This window comes from Pinus tabuliformis, chromosome 8 (assembly GCF_031772625.1).
Source record: "Pinus tabuliformis cultivar Carrire ecotype Pingquan chromosome 8, CPIR1, whole genome shotgun sequence".
Classification (NCBI taxonomy): domain Eukaryota; kingdom Viridiplantae; phylum Streptophyta; class Pinopsida; order Pinales; family Pinaceae; genus Pinus; species Pinus tabuliformis.
Window position 1 is genome coordinate 1,725,685,454 of NC_142294.1, and position 20,005 is coordinate 1,725,705,458.

The following is a 20,005-nucleotide window of genomic DNA, read 5'->3' on the forward strand; positions in this document are numbered from 1 at the left end:
GGCATGTTGGGTCCCTATAATACTAGTGATTACCCCATTACTATTGTAGTTATACCCCTTATTTATATTGTTGTGCCCCTATTACCCCCATATTGTTATTTCTGTGCCCCATAGAATCCCTCTATTGTTATTTTTGTGGCTTTATATTATTATTGTTAGGTCGGCTGGATTATATTGTGACTCCTTAGACTCCTATATATAGAAAGGAGGTTTTGTCATTTGTATCATCCAAGAATTGTTCATTTATGTAATGTAAAGGAGGTTGCCCCCTCGAAGAGGCTGAATTCTAAGGCGTGGATCTCTCTTTTCTATCTTTTTGTGAGTTGGTTTCATAACAGTGGAAGTATTAATCGATTTAGAGGAGGAGCTAAGGCGGATGGGGGTCAACTTTGACATCATTTATTCATTATGGTTCCTACTTAGTGGCTTTTCTGGTCTACTTTTTGTCTTATGGAGGTTTTCTATCATGAGAGGTCATATGGCTCATGGTGTTAGCTATGTTGGAGGCAGGAGGAAACAAAAATATAGTGTTGGGGTTGGTAGAGGATCCTCCTCTTCTCATCCCATTCATTCATCCAAGGCTATTGGTGAGGCATGGGAGGCTAAGAAATTCTACCATGGCCAATGTTGGAAGAGAGAAAAATAGGAAACAAAGCAACTAGAGACATATGTGTAGAAGAAAAGGAGAAGTATGTTTGAGCCTGGATGACTAAGAAGGTTTAGTGACTGGTATTAAGCTCAATCCATTCATGCAAAAGGGAGACTAATTTTTTCAAATTTGCAAAATCATATTAGTTGGTCAAGCCCCTCATTACACAAGCCTTGGAGAAGAATAAAGAACACCATGATGACATTCTACATACAATCAAAATATTTGAAGGTAAATTCAAAGCCATGTGCAAGGGGCATTTGAAATTTAGATCTCCATCACCTAGGTCTGAAAGGGGGCAACCACTTAAAAGAAAGTGGGTGGGTCAGTTGGTAGCTAGCCCAACCCAATCACCCCTGAAGGAGGGATCTTGCTTCCAACCTCAACTCAGAACCAAGGAAAGAAACCCAAGAAAAATTTGCCACCATACCTGGTCGATGCTTGGCTAGAGTATTGTCCATTTCTTTTTTATGCTTTTATGTTGTTATGAATAATCATATGAAACTTGTCCTTAAATCAAAATTTCCTTTTTGATATATTAGGTATTTTTTTTTTATATAGTGGGATCGATAACTCGTTAGGATTACCTAGGCATGACCCATGTTCAAAGTCAACAATGCTACTATAAACCCTAGGCTAGTGCCAGAGAGCCACAAGCTAGAACCTAACAGGTAACTTATGGCATAGGAAGAGCCAAGACATCCCAAACTCCACAAGGGAGCTATATCCAAAGGGTCGCCTACTCTTCAAGCCTTATCACAAAGTGCCTACTCTTCGAGCCTTATCACAATGTGCCAACATGTGCCTCACGAGAATTGAAACTGGGTGGAGAAAATAATGAACAATTATCCCAAACCACTTGGTCTAGCCAACGAAACTCTTTTGATATACTAGTTAACAAACAATACCAAGTTTTTACTTGGTTTCCTACCAACCATTGATTATACTCCTACTTTATCTATAATGTAAATTGCTTCTATATTTTCAACTTAAAAAATTACGAGAAACAAATAATTAATTAATATAATAAAAATAAATATCATTGTTTATATTATAATAATTATCATAAATAAATATCAATTTTGTAAGTTTTATTTTGAAAATAATAATGTAAATTGCTTCTATATTTTCAACTTAAAAAACTTACGAGAAACAATTAATATAATAAAAATAAATATCAATTTTTATATTATAATAATTATCATAAATAAATATCAATTTTGTAAGTTTAATTTTGAAAATGATAATAATTATTAACCCAATTTAACTATTTAAGGTTTAACTCTTTTTCTTTTTGTGATTTTTTGTTTTTGTTTTAAATGTATTTTTGAATGTATAAAATGAATTCAATGTCATGGAAAATCTAAGTTAATAATCAATACCAAGTTTTGAGCTTTTTGGATATTAATTTTTGATGTATTTCTTTATAGGCAATCACTTACTAACCAATGATTATATATATATATATATATAAATCTTATCACAACTCAATTGTTTATAGAAAATAGTTTTTGGTGAAAATCATATCGTAATTCATTTGCCAACGCGTTTCAAACCAACAATTGTGGTTAATTTAGCTATTTTTATAATTTTAACTTATACGAAATAAATAATAATTTTAACTTATACAGAATAAATAATAATTTTATATTAAAATAATAATTATTAATAAATGAGTTTTTTATATTAAAATAATAATTATTAATAAACCGGTTGTTAGAAAATCTTATCACAACTCAATTGTTAATGTGAGTTCTATAATTTTAACTATTACCAAATAAATAATAATTTTAACTTATAAAGAATAAATAATAATTTTATATTAAAATAATGATTATTAATAAAGGAGTTGTCTCGAGTGCGACTTTTTGGAAGCTTTTGAGGTTTTCCAGGGTGCTAAATCCATATATACAATGAAAAATAGTTTAAATAACATAAATCAAAATTTCGCTTCAAAATTTTCCACCAAATTCCAGCGTGAGAAAATCACTAAAAACAATTCCATTCATAAATCATTTTATATTATAAATAAAAATGATATTAGTTATTTATATTTATTATGATTAATAATTCATTTTATATTTAAAAAATTAAACAAAAATTTATGATCGGTAAATAAATATAATTCAATATATAATAGATATATATAAATTTTACAAGCCACAGATAAATATTAACTTTCCGCCAAAATAATTTCCATAAATGAAATAAATGACCCAATATTACGATTTTACACCAAAATGATTTCCTTATGTAGATATAAAGCCTGTGAGTCCAAACGAAGCATATGAATCTGAATCGCAGAGGGAGGGTGGCCAACCACCATTAGCTATTCAATGAAGTTGGTAGCCACCCAAACAAGTCAATTCAAGAGTCAATCAAACCAAACTATGATTAAAACTACCAACCGCACTTTCTGAGCAACCCACTTTCCCTCCCTCGCTTTACTTTTTGGAGTCGTGGGGGATTTTTCCAGTGTCTCAATTTCTATAAATTTGGCCTCACATTTCCTACCAACTCATTGTTAACGGGAGTCCTCTTGTCAGGCTCCGCTGCTTCTTGTGATCACACCATACCTAGTGATCCATAGATAACTAAAATGCTGTGAGCAGTCTGAATTCTTGCTTTCTTTCCCCATATACAAGTCCCTCGGAGAACCAGTATCCGAGCCCTGCAGACTTACAATTGCATTCACTTGAAACCCAAATAACGCAAATTGGGTCTGTGAATTACCTATATTGGTGTCCATAGATAGTATAACCATGACTGCAGGTAAACAAACCGAGGAAGGCCAGACTGTCTGTGTCACAGGAGCCGGAGGATTCATCGCCTCATGGCTGGTGAAGCTGCTGCTTGAAAGGGGTTATACCGTGCGAGGAACAGTTCGCAACCCTGGTTCGATTCAAACCCAATGTTTTACAGTGTCTCTGATATAGATAGATGGATATGCACTGTTTTTTTCCTCTATATATACAGAGAGAATTGATTATACTGGATATCCAATGGATATACACTGTTTTTCTCCCTCTGCATATAGAGAAAGAATTGATTATACTGGATATCCAATAACAAATATGAGTTCTATATATTTCCACCTAATAAGCGACAGGCTCTCTCAAGTTGATTTGATTAGGTAGATGAGTATATAGAGTTTTTTCATTTATTTTTATTTTTTCTAATTATTTTTGGTTTATCTATATTCTTCCGCATGTACTTAGAAATTTGAGAATCCCAGATACCCAAGGACAACTCTGAGCAGAGTACATTCTCACGCAGTTAGCTATAGAGCCGCCTCAATTGATTTGATATAGATAGAAGGATATGCACAGTTTTTCTTCTATTGTCTTCTGTATATACAAGTAGAAATGGAAATGCTCGATACCCAGCAACAACTTGAGTTCAATACATTCACACTCAATTTGTAAAAGATTATTTTCAATTGATTTGATGTGGATAGTTGGGTATACAGAGTTTTAATTTTTTTTCTACATTCATCTGTTCCCCGTATATTCATCAAGTCAATTTGTAAAAGATTATTTTCAATTGATTTGATGTGGATAGTTGGGTATACAGAGTTTTAATTTTTTTTCTACATTCATCTGTTCCCCGTATATTCATCAAGGATTAGAAATCCTGGATACCCATGACACTTTTGAGGGTAGCACATTCACACCCATTTAGCTATAGAGTTTCTCCAATTGATTTGCTATAGATATAGACAGGTTTTTCCTTCTATAATCTTCTCTATATACATACAGAATTGAAAATCCTTGATACCTAGTAACATTTCTATGCTTAGCACATTCACACCAAGTTAGCAACAGAATCTCTCCAGTTTATTTGGTATAGATCGATGTATATACACAGTTCTTTTCTTCTATATTTTCTGTATATACATAGCCAATCGAAAACCCTGGATACCTAATATCAAGTCCGAGCTGAGTACCTTCACACCCAATTAGCAGTAGAGTCTCTGCAGTTGGTTTGTTGTAGACAGATGGGTATACAGAGTTTTCCCCTGTATTTTTACCCAATGTAAATTCTGAGCTTAGTACATTCACACCCAGTTAGTATAGAGCCTATCCATTTGATTTGATACAGATAGATGGGTGTATACAGTTTTTTTTTATAATCTATAATCTTCTCTATATATATAGAAAAATTGAAAGTCCTGGATACCCAATATCATTTCTGAGCCCTGTACATTCACATCCATTACCTATATAGTCTTTCCAAACTATCTAATTAGATAGATGGATATACAGAGTCTTTTGTTATATTTACACAGAGAGAAATGGAAATACTAGTTGCTCATTAACAATTCTGTATTTGCATAATTTGACAGAGGATCAGAAGAATGCTCATCTCAAACAGCTGGAAGGTGCAGAAGAGAGGCTGACATTGGTAAAAGCAGATCTTATGGACTACAACAGCCTTTTGAATGCCATCAATGGCTGCCAAGGAGTCTTCCATGTTGCTTCTCCTGTCACAGATGATCCCGTAAGCGGTTAATGATAACTTGTCTGCAAAATCTATGGCATTTTTTTGACTTTTGGCATGATTTTATGCGTCTGTTAAGTTGTTCTTTAAATGTATGAGAAAAACTTTTGTACATTTTATTTTCGTTTTGATTTTGAATTGGGGGGGCTGAGGGATGGGATTGAATGTAACTCTGTGCTTATTGGGCAACAATGTTCTCACTGTGGCTTGGTGCAGGAAGAAATGGTGGAGCCAGCTGTGAATGGGACAAAGAACGTCCTGGATGCTTGTGCAGTGGCTGGAGTGCGCCGTGTGGTGTTTACTTCCTCCATTGGGGCAGTTTACATGGACCCAAGTAGGGATTATGATGCTCTTGTGGATGAGAACTGTTGGAGCAACCTTGACTATTGCAAGGAGACAAAGGTATTTTATGTTCTGTTAATTCTAATCTATATCATTCAATCTGTAAATATTTTTGCAGAAATTCAGAGGTGTTTGTGTAATTTAAGTTCATGGATTGTTCAATCAAGAATCTTGTTTTTTTCTTAATATTTTATTCTGGTGAAACTCAAGGTTCAAATGGAACGCCATGCTTATAAGGCACCTAAATTCACAACTTGGCTAGAGATTTTTGCATCAGCTTCTTATAACTTCTTAATTATCACATATATCCATTTATAATTTTATGCATAGCGATTCTAGTGGTCTCTCACACTTCCATCTTCTTAACTAATCCTGGCAAGCTGCAATAATCATTCAAGCCACACTGCACCGATCTGAAAGTTTCCCTGGTAAGAAGCCCAGAGCCCTAGTTCTGAAGAACATTTGTTCATTTTTGTGTAATTGTAACCACAATCTTCATGAGACAGCTAAGCCTATGAGGAAATCCTTTCTGATTCTAATTACCTCAAAACACAGATAATAAAAGATGTCGGTTCCCTGGCCATTAGAGCCAAGACAACACCATAATAAATCCAATTTAGAGACTGTCAGAAAGCTGCAGTTTTTCATGCTTTCCATATCTGGCCAATTACAAAACCCAATTTTATTCTTCGGTGTAAAATCATGTTTCTGTGTTTTTTAATTCTTAGTCCGACCGTCATAAAAACATGTCTCTGTTTTTTAAACTCTAATCTGACCATTATATATTTGGTTCCTTTACAGAACTGGTACTGCTATGGAAAAACAGTGGCCGAGAAGGCTGCATGGGAAAGAGCGAAGGACAAGGGGTTGGACCTGGTAGTGGTAAATCCATGTGTGGTATTGGGTCCTGTGCTGCAATCCTCCATTAATGCCAGCATAATTCATATACTCAAGTATTTGACTGGATCTGCTAAGACCTATGCCAACTCAGTTCAGGCCTATGTCCATGTCAGAGATGTTGCAGAGGCTCACATCCTGGTTTATGAAAGCCCATCAGCTTCAGGCCGCTATTTATGTGCCGAGAGTGTTCTCCACCGTGGTGATGTGGTTGACTTGCTGGCATCGATGTTCCCTCAATATCCAATTCCTACCAAGTGAGTCAGCATTTCTTCAATCTTCTTAATTTGTGTTTTTTGTATAGGTGTGAATCTAAGGCTGCAACGTAACTCCATGTTTATTAGGCATCAGGGAGGTTCACACTCTTCAATACTCTAAATCATAAATCCTACTTAACTTTCGTTTCCATTTTGTTGGGCCCCAACTGTGTGGATCATAAGAAGATTTTACAGTCAATTCTTATTTAGTGGTCCCAAAAACCTCTCTAATCTTAGAGGATTAGTCAGTCATTTTGTCTTAGTTACCAATGCTAAAAATGCATGAGCTTATTAGCCCACCAGGGAGGTTCACACCATTTAACACAAATCTTAAATCCTACACAACTTTCATTTTCGTTGTTAAGGAGCCCCAATTGCGTGGATCATAAGGAGATTGTTGATAGGAAATGGTGCCAAAAACATCATGCTTTGTGGACATGCCATATCCACACACAACATCAGTGCTTTGACTGAACAACTTTTACACTTGCCTCCTTGGAGAAGGGTTAGGGACAAAGACATTAGATACATTTTTAGACTTGGTTTACAACTTTACATCAAGGCATTGCTTGCATCAAAAGCTTTGCAAATTTAGATATTTGTTTGAGGTTGTGAGCTTTTGGATTGATGTGATAATATCCTCACCTAACACTGATGACCAACCATATCTTTATCATCTTGCAAATTTAGAAATTTGTTTGAGGCCATAAGTCTGTGGATTGTTGTAATGACTTCCTCCCTCTCTTCTGTACCTAACACTGGGGACCCACCATATTATTGTCATGCCTTGTCAACATTCTCTCTAACTTGCAGCAGTTACTACAATCTATACATCCCAGTGGTATAATTCGTACTCCAGCATTTAGCAACATTAGTTGTTTTTTATTATTAATGTCTTGGATATATTCTTACCCATGTCCTCTGTTGTTTTGATGTAGGGTCAAGGAAGATGGGAAGCCAAGGGTGAAGCCTTGGAAGGTTTCCAACCAAAAGCTCAAGGACCTCGGATTAGAATTTACACCAGCGAAACAATGCCTGTATGAGACAGTTATCAGCTTACAAGAAAAAGGGCATATCTCCAAGTGATCTTATTGATCGACATTGAAATCCATATTTTAATATATAATGGAAAATTGTATATCAATAAGAAGTTTGTGATATTATTGTTTGACATTGGAATCCATACTAATATATGATGGAGGATTGACTACCAATAATTTTGTCACCAAATAACTCCAGTTTATTAGTTCTTGAATGTCCAAATAATTTTTTTGTCATCAAATGAATACAGTACCCTTAATTTTTGAATGACTTTGAGTACAGTACCCTTAGTTTTTGAATGACTAAAGTCAGGTTATGGATTCAGATAAGGTGTACATGCTCTGCGCCTAACATATCTTTTTAGGCCAAAACAAATGCATTTAAAAATTTTGTAACGAGTATGGACCATTATTATTTAATCCCTAGTTGGAAACTAGTAGGCAGCATGCTCCATCTGAAGGTGCGATCTCAACGTGGCATCCTTTCGGTTGTTCATAAGGTAACAATATTGTGGAAGAGTTGGTGAAGAAGATATTGGCACTATGTCTTTCAGATCATTAAAATATATTAAAATGTTAGACAAATTTCTCTTTGGAAAAATAACACATATGTTGGAGAGTTGGTAAGTCCTTTATGACCTGGAGTGAGCACATCACTTCCTCACAAAGCTTTATGGAAGTCGTTCTCTCATTTTCTTCATGTCGGGTCCCACTGGCCATTTCAACCACCCACAACAATGATGCTAACTGACATAAGTGGGAAAAAAAGCTACATAACGTTTGACTGTCAGCTTGTGGGGTTCACCTAACCCCTTTACAGACGATTTGGATATCATTGATAAACTTCACGTATAATTTACTAAAGAAAAGAATCAACACTATAAAACAAACATGGTACTGACTGTCAATGGCCAATGAGTTGATGGACATGGTAGATCACTTTCAGTCAGGGTTGGAATCTCAAAATCTGACCCGTCAAATTTCGCTGTTTTCACAATATTAATGTTTGTTTTTGATAATGTAAAGGAAGAATGTTGATGGTTCTGAGAGATTGTTAACAGTAACAGTATTTGTTGCGGATGGCTTTTGAGAAATTGTTCACAGTATTTAATGAACAAATCATTTAAGTTCTATCTCTGCTCTGAGTAATGACATCAATAACATCATCCTTGATTTGTGTCTCATCTCACTTCACCCCTCACACACACTGAATACAGAATATTGAATCTGTTAATTAACTACCTTGTGACACATAATTGTTAACAGTAACAGTATTTGTTGCTGATGGTTTTGAGAAAATAGTAATTTAAAGAGGTCACAATTTTGTCTGAAAAATAGTGAAAATTCTAGTAAAATTTTGAATAAAATCTGGCAGAAATTTTGGGAAATCTGAGTTATAGCTGTCAAGCTTCCTGATTTTGATGCCTCAGAAGTTTTTATAGTGCTGAATCTATTACCACCATCAAAAAATTGATTTAATTGATTTAAACACTCTTATAAGTATATTTTTTGGGAAAAAAAAACCAAATTCCAACGAAAATTAACTTTCCAGACAAACCTAGAGTCTTGGTAAACAACACCTTTTGAAAAATTGTTCACAAATATTTAATGAACAAATCACCCATTTCCATCCCTGCTCTGAGTAGTGACATCAATAACATCATCATTGAGTAGTGTCCCGTCCCACCTCCCCACACACTGAATATTAATTAATTACCTTGTGACACACATAATCATAAGTCTCCTCTACGATTTCTGGTACAATCAATTCGATATAACGTAATCCCATTTGAAATTTCATCATCAAGGCGACCACGTCAGTGTTTTCTTGGAAATATTTTTGTGATTTTATTTATCAGAAAACATCATGTGATGAATAAGCTAATTATAATGTAAAAAGAAATACAGTATTGAAAAGTTAGTACTGCACAAGTACAGAGCTTAGTTTAAAAAAAAAAAAAAACATAAAGGCCATGCCAGTCGGAGACAAAGATTACGAATTCCAAAATAATCATCGAATTGTCAATCCCATTTAGCCAAAGAGGAGGAAAAAACATCATGAAATTAACAATGTGAAACCTTTTATTCCTTCGAGGGCGGAACAGGGGGCGGAACAGATAGCACCAGAGCATACAGAGTACTTGTCTGAAACTATATAAATGTATTAGGGCTTTTGCCCGGAACTTTATAAATGTGCATGGTTCTACTTGCCGTCTTCATCAAATCAAAGTTTAGATCAGGAATGTTGGAATTATAATACGTGTCACTTGTTCCAGTCAAGGCCAGCACGCTTTCAAAGCCGTGAATGAAGTACCTTCAGTGATTTCAAGTCCAACGATTCACGATAATTGCTTTAAACACAAAACAACAGATACTGATAAAATGTACCCAACATTGTATTCCATTAAGGGGGAATGTTTGTTCGTGCCTCAAGGGTTTTAAAGGTTTATGATTCAACTCAGAACCTTGAAAAACCGTAAAACACATTGAACTGAATACAACTTGTATTTTCTTGAGTTGGATTCAGACAATAAGGGTAGCTTTATTTTGGATCATCCTTATTAAAATGCATAAAATGCGTCATCAATGTTATTGGTGTACTAGTGAGAGAGGGTCAATGTTATTTTATTGGCAGAACAAGCAGATAAATCTAAGTCTCTCATTCGTATTGAAGATGTCTAAGGTCATTGTCATGATTAGTCATTTCCATTATCGTAAATTTATGGCAGGACCCACTTCTTTGCATTGATAGAAGACGCAGATAAATCTAAACATCACATTTGCATTGAGGATGCCTTGGTTAGTCATTCCATCATTGTAAATTTAGGGAGACTTTAGAAATAGAAAGAAGACCCAATAATTTGAATATAGACGATACTTGGAATATTAGCAAAAGTTAAATCCTGTTCTGTCTTAAAGAAAAAAAAATTCTTTTTTTTTGTTTTTAATTTTCCCAAATATTTTGAATAATTTATTTTCCTTATTCTTTCTTATGCTGACCTGGGCCCCTTTTTTTTGACCTTATTTCTTGAATACATTTCTTTGAGTTTGAATTTGATTAATTTTCCTTATTTAATTAATTTTTAATTTTTAACTATTAATTTTATTTTTAGCATTGTTTTTTCATTGGTTATATTTTTAATAAGGTCTTCGCTCCACTCTTATTAATATGGTCCTGGTCAGGAGTCCTTTGGTAATTTTTGACTTTGCTAGTCCTTTGGTAATTTTTCACTGCTATTTTTTTGTTTTTGACTTTGAAAGGTTTTTTTTTTTTTTTTTTTGAAAAATAATTATTTATAAATTGAAATAAATCTTGTTGCTACCGTAGATTTGCGGCTTTTACCAAGTCGTGATATAGAACTACGGCTTTTCACTTCTCTTTTTATTAATTGGGCTTTTTGCGGTTTATAGATCTGCGGCTTTTCACTTATCTTCGACAATCTTCTGTGGCCTTTTCTTCGGCAATCTTTTATACTCAGCAAGAGAGCATTCTCTAGATGGCTCCCAGCTTCACGAAAATAGTTGCTGGCTCAGTTCCGTCCGCCTCTGGGGGCAAGCTCCTGCCCATATCGTCAGTGAAGCCCCAGCTCCCACTGTCCAGGTGGTCCAGGCCTCACTCGATGAGGCTTTGAAGTTCTCTGAAAGTGCCCTAATCTGCCGATTCAATGGTTTTTGGCCGCGGCTGACAGCTCTCCACAGTTGGATCTCGGAGGTATGGAAGCCTATAATTCCTGATGCAATTAATATCTACCCCTATGCTAGGGGTTTCTTTATAGTAGATTTTGAAAACCCTGAAAGCAGACAATGTATTCTAGATTCTGGCCCTTGGTTTTGGGTAAAATCAAGGCTATTCATGAGGCCATGGAACCCATCATTCAATCCCTCAACAACAGTGATAACCTCAGTACCAGCTTGGGTGCGATTGCCAAACCTACCCTTGCATCTCTGGAATTTCTCTTCGCTAAAAGTCATTGGAAATGCAATTTGGAAATTTTATTGCAGGTGCCTAGAAACAGAGGAATATGCCAGAACCACCTATGCACGCATCTGTGTGGAAATGGACTTCAGCGCCGGATTCCCAGCTGAAATACACCTAAAGAGTAAAGACTATGTGTGTAACCAGAAACTCGATTATGAAAGTGTTCTCTTCAGATTTCGATCCTGCTTTAAGATAGACCACCTAGCCAAAAATTGCCCAAAAGCCTCCCAAAAAATTCTGCTAGGAAAAATCACCACAGATCTACATGGTGGGAAGGAGCACAAAAAGAACACTACACTATCATCAAAGAAGAATACTCTCGAGAAAACTCTGAATTACAAGAAATCGGGCAAGAAAGAAACAACTCTCAAGACAAGCAGGGGGAAAGCCCCACCCAACAACAAAAGAGTGAACTCGACAACCCCTCAAGCATCAACAGGTATGAGGATTCGAATACCGCACAAAATAAATCTTCATTTCACAGCAAAGCAGATCTCCTAGACCAAACTTCTTCTCCAACTATCTTCAAAAGGATGAACACAATAGACCGCGAAGCTAAGACACCAATGTCCCAAGAACCAAAAGAGACGAAGGAGATGCAAGATAAAGAAAGTTGGAAGACCGTAGAGAAAAAAAAAAACTATAGCACCAATCTCGCCAAGAAAGACGAGGAGCCAAACAATTAGAAACTAAGAAAATTATAGGTCCGATAGACCAATTTGGTCTTAGTGGACGTTAACCACCATCATCATCATAAAAAAAAATAACCATTACAAAATTATTATTTATAAGCTAGCCTTTTTTATAGAAATTATAAAAATAAAAATATATTATTTATATATTAGCCATTTATTATTACCATTAATTGAATGTGAGTCTCTACATTTCTCTCTATTTATTCTCATGACATGATCTGCCTCTTCATCTTGTATGAACCACTAGTTGGTTTGAAACGCTACAACAAATAAATTTTCCATAAACGCTACAACAAATGAATTTTCGATGTGATTATCGTGGAAAACATGTCTCAAAACCTAAAATTAACTTAAATTAATTACCAAGCTTTAAAAAGTTATTACTAATTAGTAAATAATCTCTCTTAAAAGAATGAACTTCCATGTTAATGACAAAGAAACAAGTTATTAAACTTATTGGCTCACAACAACAATTTGACTTAAAAGTTGAACTTTTTGTATTGCAAATTCTAATAACTAAAGGGAAAATTGCTACAAGATTGATCATCTCCTACAAAAACAAATTCATAACAAAAATGAACTTAAATTAGTTACCAAGCTTTGAAAAGTTGTTATGAATTGGTAAATGATCTCTCTAAAACAATGAACGTCCATATTAATGACAAAGAAAAAGGAAATTAAACTTATTGACTTTGCACAATAATTTGACTGCTAAATTCCACTAAGATGTATGTACTCAAGTTTTAAACCTATGACCTCTTAGAAGGAAACACATGCTCTCAAGCATCATGCCCACTCATGCTACACATTCTCTTAAGTATTAGGCCCACTCAAGATGTACAAAATAATCTATTTTTAAGGTCACAACCAAGCCAAACACCAAATTGGTGTATGAGATCCCATTGTTTATTAGACAAGGGACTTGCCTTTGCATGATCCTACTTGTGCATGCTGATCTGACTCCTAAAGTCTATATAATTGTACATACTCTAACCTCCTTTTGGTTTTTAACCTATGACCTCTTAAAACAAAACACATACTCTTACCCATTAAACCCACTAAAATGTACTTATGTGTGTGTATCTTTTAGATAAAAATAACACATCAACACATTACCAAACTCTAGAGTATATTATATCTAGCAACCAAACAAAAAGGACATTATAACTAGCAACGAAACAGAAAAGGGGTATGCACTTTTTCCAACATTACACCCAAAAAAATGTTGCTAAACACACAATGTTACTAATAGTCCATCAATACATGCCTTATTTTCCACATAATTTTTTATTCCCAAAAAAACACATATTAATAAAAAACTATTTCACTTAGGGGAAGTAATCACTTTGAGAAAAAAAAAATTGTAAGTCTGACATTTGTGAGGCTACATGCTGGGCATGTCCACCCAAACATGATGGAGAATTTATTCGATGGAGAATTGAATAAATGACTTAGCATCCAAGGGTGCCTTAATAATACACTCGATCACCATCTATCCAAGACCCATGAACATCACTTTGGATATATATATATATATATAATGGATTTGAATTTTTTTAATACAATATGGCATGGAGCATGTGGTTACCAAGAAAATAAACAAAATAGCAAATATGCTTTATTTTTCACATAATTTTTTTTTTCACATAATTTTTCAATTTCCCTCCCAAAAGAAATCTTTAAAAATTCAGTTTGGACAGCTGCTGAGGTACATGAAAAGTTTATGGTAGTGGATTCCTCCACCACAGTCTACACATAGGAGTCAATAATTTCCATTTGCTGAAAGTATTTAAATTACTCACAAATCATGTTTTTCAACTATCAATAATCTATAAACAAAATTAATCAGATCTCAAGCCATGATAATTAGCTAATTCACTTCAAACATCATTTTCAATCCTCTCTAATTCAAATATTTAAACACCAATAATAAATTCCACAGCTATGATGTTATAATCTAAATATTTAATTCATTACAAGATGTTTAACTGGTCAAGTCACAACAAAATGTCTGCAGTTAAACACTTAATCTTTCATGTTAAAAGACACAAATGACAATTTCTGCACAACAGAACTCTAGAGATCATAGATACTTGACCATTGCCTCTGTATGAAGGTTGGAGTTTCAACTGACATGTTTTCGGTTGAAGCATCCATGTCTCTCTCATTTTGAAGAATCCTAAAGTTAAAGGCTAAGGTGATTGAAATTGAGGTGTCGGTGTTGTAATCAATAAATGGATAAATTTTATATTTTTTAATAAAGCTTTTCAATTACAGTTATATTTTAATTTATCTGAATTTTTTTTGTTTAAATTAAATCTTTTGAGTTAATTTTTCGAAATAAATTTTAAATTATTTTAATTATAGTAAAATATTTTTAATTTTTTAATATCATTTTTAATTAAATTTTAAAAATAATTTATAAATATAATAATATAACATAAATTCCAGTTAAGTTTTGTAATATTTCTCGGTATATCTTGTATAAAATACACAAGATTATTATTTTTTTACAAGTTTTACCAATATATAATATTCCATGAATGACTTATCACATATTCCATCAAATAATATAACCACAATCATTAAGTGAAATAATTGTAGAAAGGGAATAGCGAATTGCTTAAGGAAATAATTATTAGTGCAATTTGTTATCATCATGCAGTATGTTGCAACTTTGCATCATTAACATTGTTCAGTTAAATAAAGCTTATTTTTTGTGTGTGAAAGTTTGTCACTGTATTACCCAAATGTTGCAGTACAATATATGTATGACCTGTCTATTGGTCTATTAGTTGGAAAGCTAGACCAATAGCACAAGTTGACGATTTTCAAATTACAAATCTGATGCAACAAGATTATGCTCTCTGACAACCAAAAACTTTTCTAAGAATTCTATAATGTCTTTTGTGACTATTAGCCTTATTGTCTTGATAAGTGACTAGCTTTTGGCATACACATAGAGAAATTTTATTTTAGAGAGGACCTCTTATGGTATATTATATAATAATAGTGGAAATAATAAAATAAGATTAAATTACATCATCAATTTTTATAGGAAAAAAAAAGAAAAAACTAATTTTTCAACTTATCTCGCTACGGTTTTACTCAATTTTTTTTGAGCGGGAGCACTTGTTGGATGAAAATTTTATTTCTTCATCCAAGGAGTACCCATGTTGCATAGTTTCAATGGACCCCATGAAAAATGAGAAACACATGAAAAAGCGTGATTGCAATCACGTTTTTCACTTTTTTCTCATTTCTCATGTAGTAGGGTCCATAAAAAATATGCAATATGGATACTCCTTGGATGAAGAATTAAATTTTGCATTCAATGATTGTTCCCACTAGAAATTTAAATAAAATTGTAGGGAGATAAGTTGAAACTATGAGTTGATTTTTTATTATTATTTTTTTTACTCCAAAAATGGTCATCCCATGGTTGACATCATTATCTTGAATCCTATTGATTCTTATAAAGTTTATTTTGGCTGCACAAATTTTCTTTTAGGCCCCTTTTTAACCTCAAATTTTCTCTTATAGAGTGATATAGTCTGATAACCATATTTTCAAAAAACATGTACCATAAGATAAGATGACCAATTACTCGGTGGGAAGGTTTGAACCTGCTCTAGGAAGGTTGATGCAACGACAAATATAAATGATTAAATCTGCAGCGGGGTCCTCCATTTTCTAGTTTGACTCTAGATCCTCGCAACATTATGTGCCTCAAACCAATCCCTCGCCATTGTGATTGCCTTTCAATTGTTGCAGGTTACTCCTTTATAACCGCCACGAGCCTTCTATTACCACGTAAGCATCATACCATGGAGGAAGGATTTACTTCAATTATTTGCAATCATTACCTTTATAGACTACCTATCCTTGAAGGCAGCGGCTAACCAGCCTGCCATAGGGCTTTAAATGCTCGAGGAGATGCAGGTTGGATAGCCCGCTAACACGCAAATTCCCATTTCTTATTTATTGCCCAGTTTCTGAATTTGCATGTTAGCGGGCTATCCAGCCTGCATCTCCCCGGGCATTTAATGCCCTATGGCAGGCTGGTTAGCCGCTGCCATCATTGAATGCATAGTGTTGAGGCCATTAGTAATGTGCTAGATAGGATCTTTCATGTTAAAACACACAAATGACAATTTCTGCCACAACAGAACTCTTGAGATCATAGATACTTAACCATTGCCTCTATATGAAGGTTGGACTTTCAACTTGACATGTTTTCCGTTGAAGCATCTGTGTCTCTCTCATTTTGAAGAATCCTAAAGTTAAAGGCTAAGGTGAGGCTAAGGTGATTGAAATTGAGGTGTCGGTGTTGGAATTAATAAATGGATAAATTTATATTTTTTAATAAAGTTTTTCAAGTTGAGTTATATTTTTGAAATTTTTTTGAATTAAAATTTTTGAGCTAATTTTTAAAATTTTTGAGTTAATTTTTGAAAATAAATTAAAAATATAACATAAATTTCAGTTAAGTTTTGTAATATCTCTCAGTGTATCTTGTACAAAGATTAATTTTTTTTACAAATTTTACCAACATATAACATTTCATGAATGACTTATCACATATTCCGTAACTGAGCATCAAATAATATAATCACAATCATTAAGTGAAATAACCGTAGAAAGGGAATAACGAATTGCTTAAGGGAATAATTATTAGTGCAACTTGTTATCATCATGTAGTATGCTGCAACTTTGCATCATTAACATTGTTCAATTAAACAAAGCTTATTTTTTGTGTGTGAAAGTTTGTCACTGTATTACCCAAATGGTGTAGTACAATATATGTATGACCTGTCTACTAGTCTACTAGTTGGAAAGCTAACCCAATAGCACAAGTTGATGATTTTCAAATTACAAATCCGATGCAATAAGATTATGCTCTCTCACAACCAAAAAACTTTTCTAAGAATTTTGTAATGCCTTCTGTGACTATTGCCCTTATTGTCTCGATAAGTGACTAGCTTTTGGCATACACGTTAGAGAAATTTTATTTTAGACATGACCTCCTATGGAATATTATAAAATAATAGTGGAATAATAAAATAAGATGAAATTACATCATCAAATTTTATAGGGAAAAAAAAGAAAAGACTATTTTTTCAACTTATCTCCCTATGGTTTTACTCAATTTTCGAGCGGAATCACTTGTTGGATGAAAAATTTAATTCTTCATCCAATGAGTATCCATGTTGTATAGTTTCAATGGACCCCATGAAAAATGAGAAACACATGAAAAAGCATGATTCCAATCACGTTTTTCCATGTATTTCTCATTTTTCGTGTAGTAGGGTCCATAAAAAATATGCAATATGGGTGCCCCTTGGATGAAGAATTAAATTTTGCATCCAACAATTGCTCCCACTCGAAATTTAAGTAAAACTGTAGGGAGATAAGTTGAAAAAATATTTTTTCTATTTTTTAATATTTTTACTTTTAACTCCAAAACTGGCCATCCTCGATGGTTAACATCTTCATCTTCAATCCTATTGGTTCTTATAAAGTTTATATTGGTTGTACATTTTTTTAGGCCCCTTTTTAACATAAAAATTTCTCTAATGGAGTGATATAATCTGATAACCATATTTTCAAAAAACATGTACCATAAGATAAGATGACCAATTACTCGGTGGGAAGGTTTGAGCCTGCTCCGGGAAGGTTGATGCAATGAAAAATATAAATGATTAAATCTACAGCGGGGTCCTCCATTTTCCAGTCTGACTTCAGATCCTCGCAACATTATGTCCCTCAAACCAATCCCTCACCACTGTGAGTCCCTTTCAATTGTTGCAGGTTACTCCTTTATAACCGCCACGAGCCTTCTATTACCAGGTAAGCATCATACCATGTAGCAAGGATTTACTTCAATTATTTGCAATCATTACTTGTATAGACTACCTACCATTGAATGCATAGTATTGAGGCCATTAGTAATGTGCTAGATAGAATACAATAAGTCGTCCCTCCACCTTCATAAAACCTCGACTCAAAAGAGTTTGACCTTAATAGAATGTTGATCTTCACCATCTTAACTCTATGACAAGGGAATGTGCCACTGTTCATCTGAATGTTTAATGCTTGGGTGTGCTTCACCATGATCCCATGACCCTTCATAGCTTACCACTGATGCTTGTTGATCTCCTTGTGTCTTGATCGACTTTGGGAAGACAAACATCTATGAGTTGATCTGGGATTTCCTCTAGACATTGAGCACTTGGGAGGTGATGATCTGCATCGAGCCCATAGTTTTCCAAATAGTCTATCAGTTTGTTGCTCGAGCGACAAATGTGTGAGAGCAAAGGACCACATATTTTAGTTAACAGAAAATGAACTCTTGAATGGTGAGCTTCAATGCGCTAGTTGTTAGAAACTTCGTATAGTGGGATGCCATGTTGTAGCTTCCTAAGGATCGATAATATTAAAAGTGAATCCCCCTCAATGATTAGTTAATGATATCCATGCTTAATGTCTATTGTTAGCCTCTGATCCAACCCCCAAATCTCAACTTCATTATTTGTATTGTAGCCTAACTTCCCATCGTAGATGCAGATAATTTAGTTCCTGATCCAACCCTCAAAGCTCTACTTCATTATTTGTATTGTAGCCCAACTTCCCAGCTAGATGCAAATATTTTGGCCATTACTGTTCCTGAATTCTCTGCCATAACTTGTTGGTCTTGGATTACCCTTTGAAGCTCCGTCAAAATTCAGTTTAAAAAAGCCTATGGGGGGAGGGACCAAGAAGAAGGGCTAGAGGCCCTGGCGAGAAGAGATGTCACCGAGGGTGAGTGATCAATATGCTGGATGCTTATTTTTTGAAAAGAGTGTCTTTCCATGGGAGGGGAATCCCAATCTTGAGGAAGCCATGGAGTCAAGGAAATAGTTTCTTGGAGCATTAATAGTGTGACATGCCAGACTTGGTTTCAAGTGGAAATTTTCCCCTTGAAAGTAAGGTAATTTCTTTCCTTCTAGATGTTCCATGACATGAAGCCAGGAGTAAGCGACCAAGCCCAGTTAAGGATTGGGCTTGTGAAACGATTCTCTTTCTAATTGTCAAGGGTTGTAGTGATTTTAGAAGGAACTAGATCCGTTTGTCTGAAATATTGAGCCAAGTCATCCGACCGGACAAAGGAAAAGGCGTAGGATGTGAATAGATGGTTTGGGTCTTCCCCTTGGGACTGACATAGGTGACAGATTGAAGGCCCGATAAAACCCCACTTCAACAGTCTATCCCAGGTCAAAGTCTTTCCTTTGACCAAAAACCAGAAAAACAATGTGATTTTTGGCTAGTGCCTCAATTTCCATAAGTGTCGCCATATTTGAGCAGGTTCCCCCTAATAATTCCCTATAAGTATCTAAAAAGATTCTTTTAAATTATATGTACCATCAGGTGCTAACATTGCTAAGAGAAGTTGTTGTTCATTGATCGCTTGCATATTCTTGTGAGTGAATATTCCAACTATGCCATGGAGGATTTGGATTGTGGACATCTCAGTAGTGCTCAATTTTGATGATTCCTCTACTATTTATGTCAACCCTTATTGGTCTAGAGTTTGACAGGGTGATAATACGCAACCATTATTCCGGGAATCTTCCCAGAAGAGAGCACTTTTTCCATTGCTTACTTCC

The 20,005-nt window shown here is 34.5% G+C and overlaps 1 protein-coding gene across 1 annotated transcript; it reads left to right on the forward strand.

The window, feature by feature from the left end:
• The first annotated feature begins 3,140 nt into the window (after positions 1–3,140).
• Positions 3,141–7,818, forward strand: LOC149242985 (cinnamoyl-CoA reductase 1-like). The gene is made up of 5 exons (XM_089374392.1): positions 3,141–3,544; positions 4,995–5,149; positions 5,366–5,551; positions 6,293–6,645; positions 7,584–7,818. The coding sequence occupies exons 1-5, from the start codon at positions 3,412–3,414 to the stop codon at positions 7,729–7,731; spliced, it is 975 nt and encodes a 324-aa protein (XP_089230518.1). The 5' UTR covers positions 3,141–3,411; the 3' UTR covers positions 7,732–7,818.
• Positions 7,819–20,005: the final 12,187 nt, after the last annotated feature.

Excerpts from the sequence above, each read along its gene's own strand:
- LOC149242985 (XM_089374392.1), top strand. The coding sequence starts at position 3,412 with ATGACTGCAGGTAAACAAACCGAGGAAGGCCAGACTGTCTGTGTCACA. Across the intron at positions 3,545-4,994 it reads AGGAACAGTTCGCAACCCTG|AGGATCAGAAGAATGCTCAT; the intron begins GTTCGATTCAAA and ends ATAATTTGACAG. Across the intron at positions 5,150-5,365 it reads CTCCTGTCACAGATGATCCC|GAAGAAATGGTGGAGCCAGC; the intron begins GTAAGCGGTTAA and ends GGCTTGGTGCAG.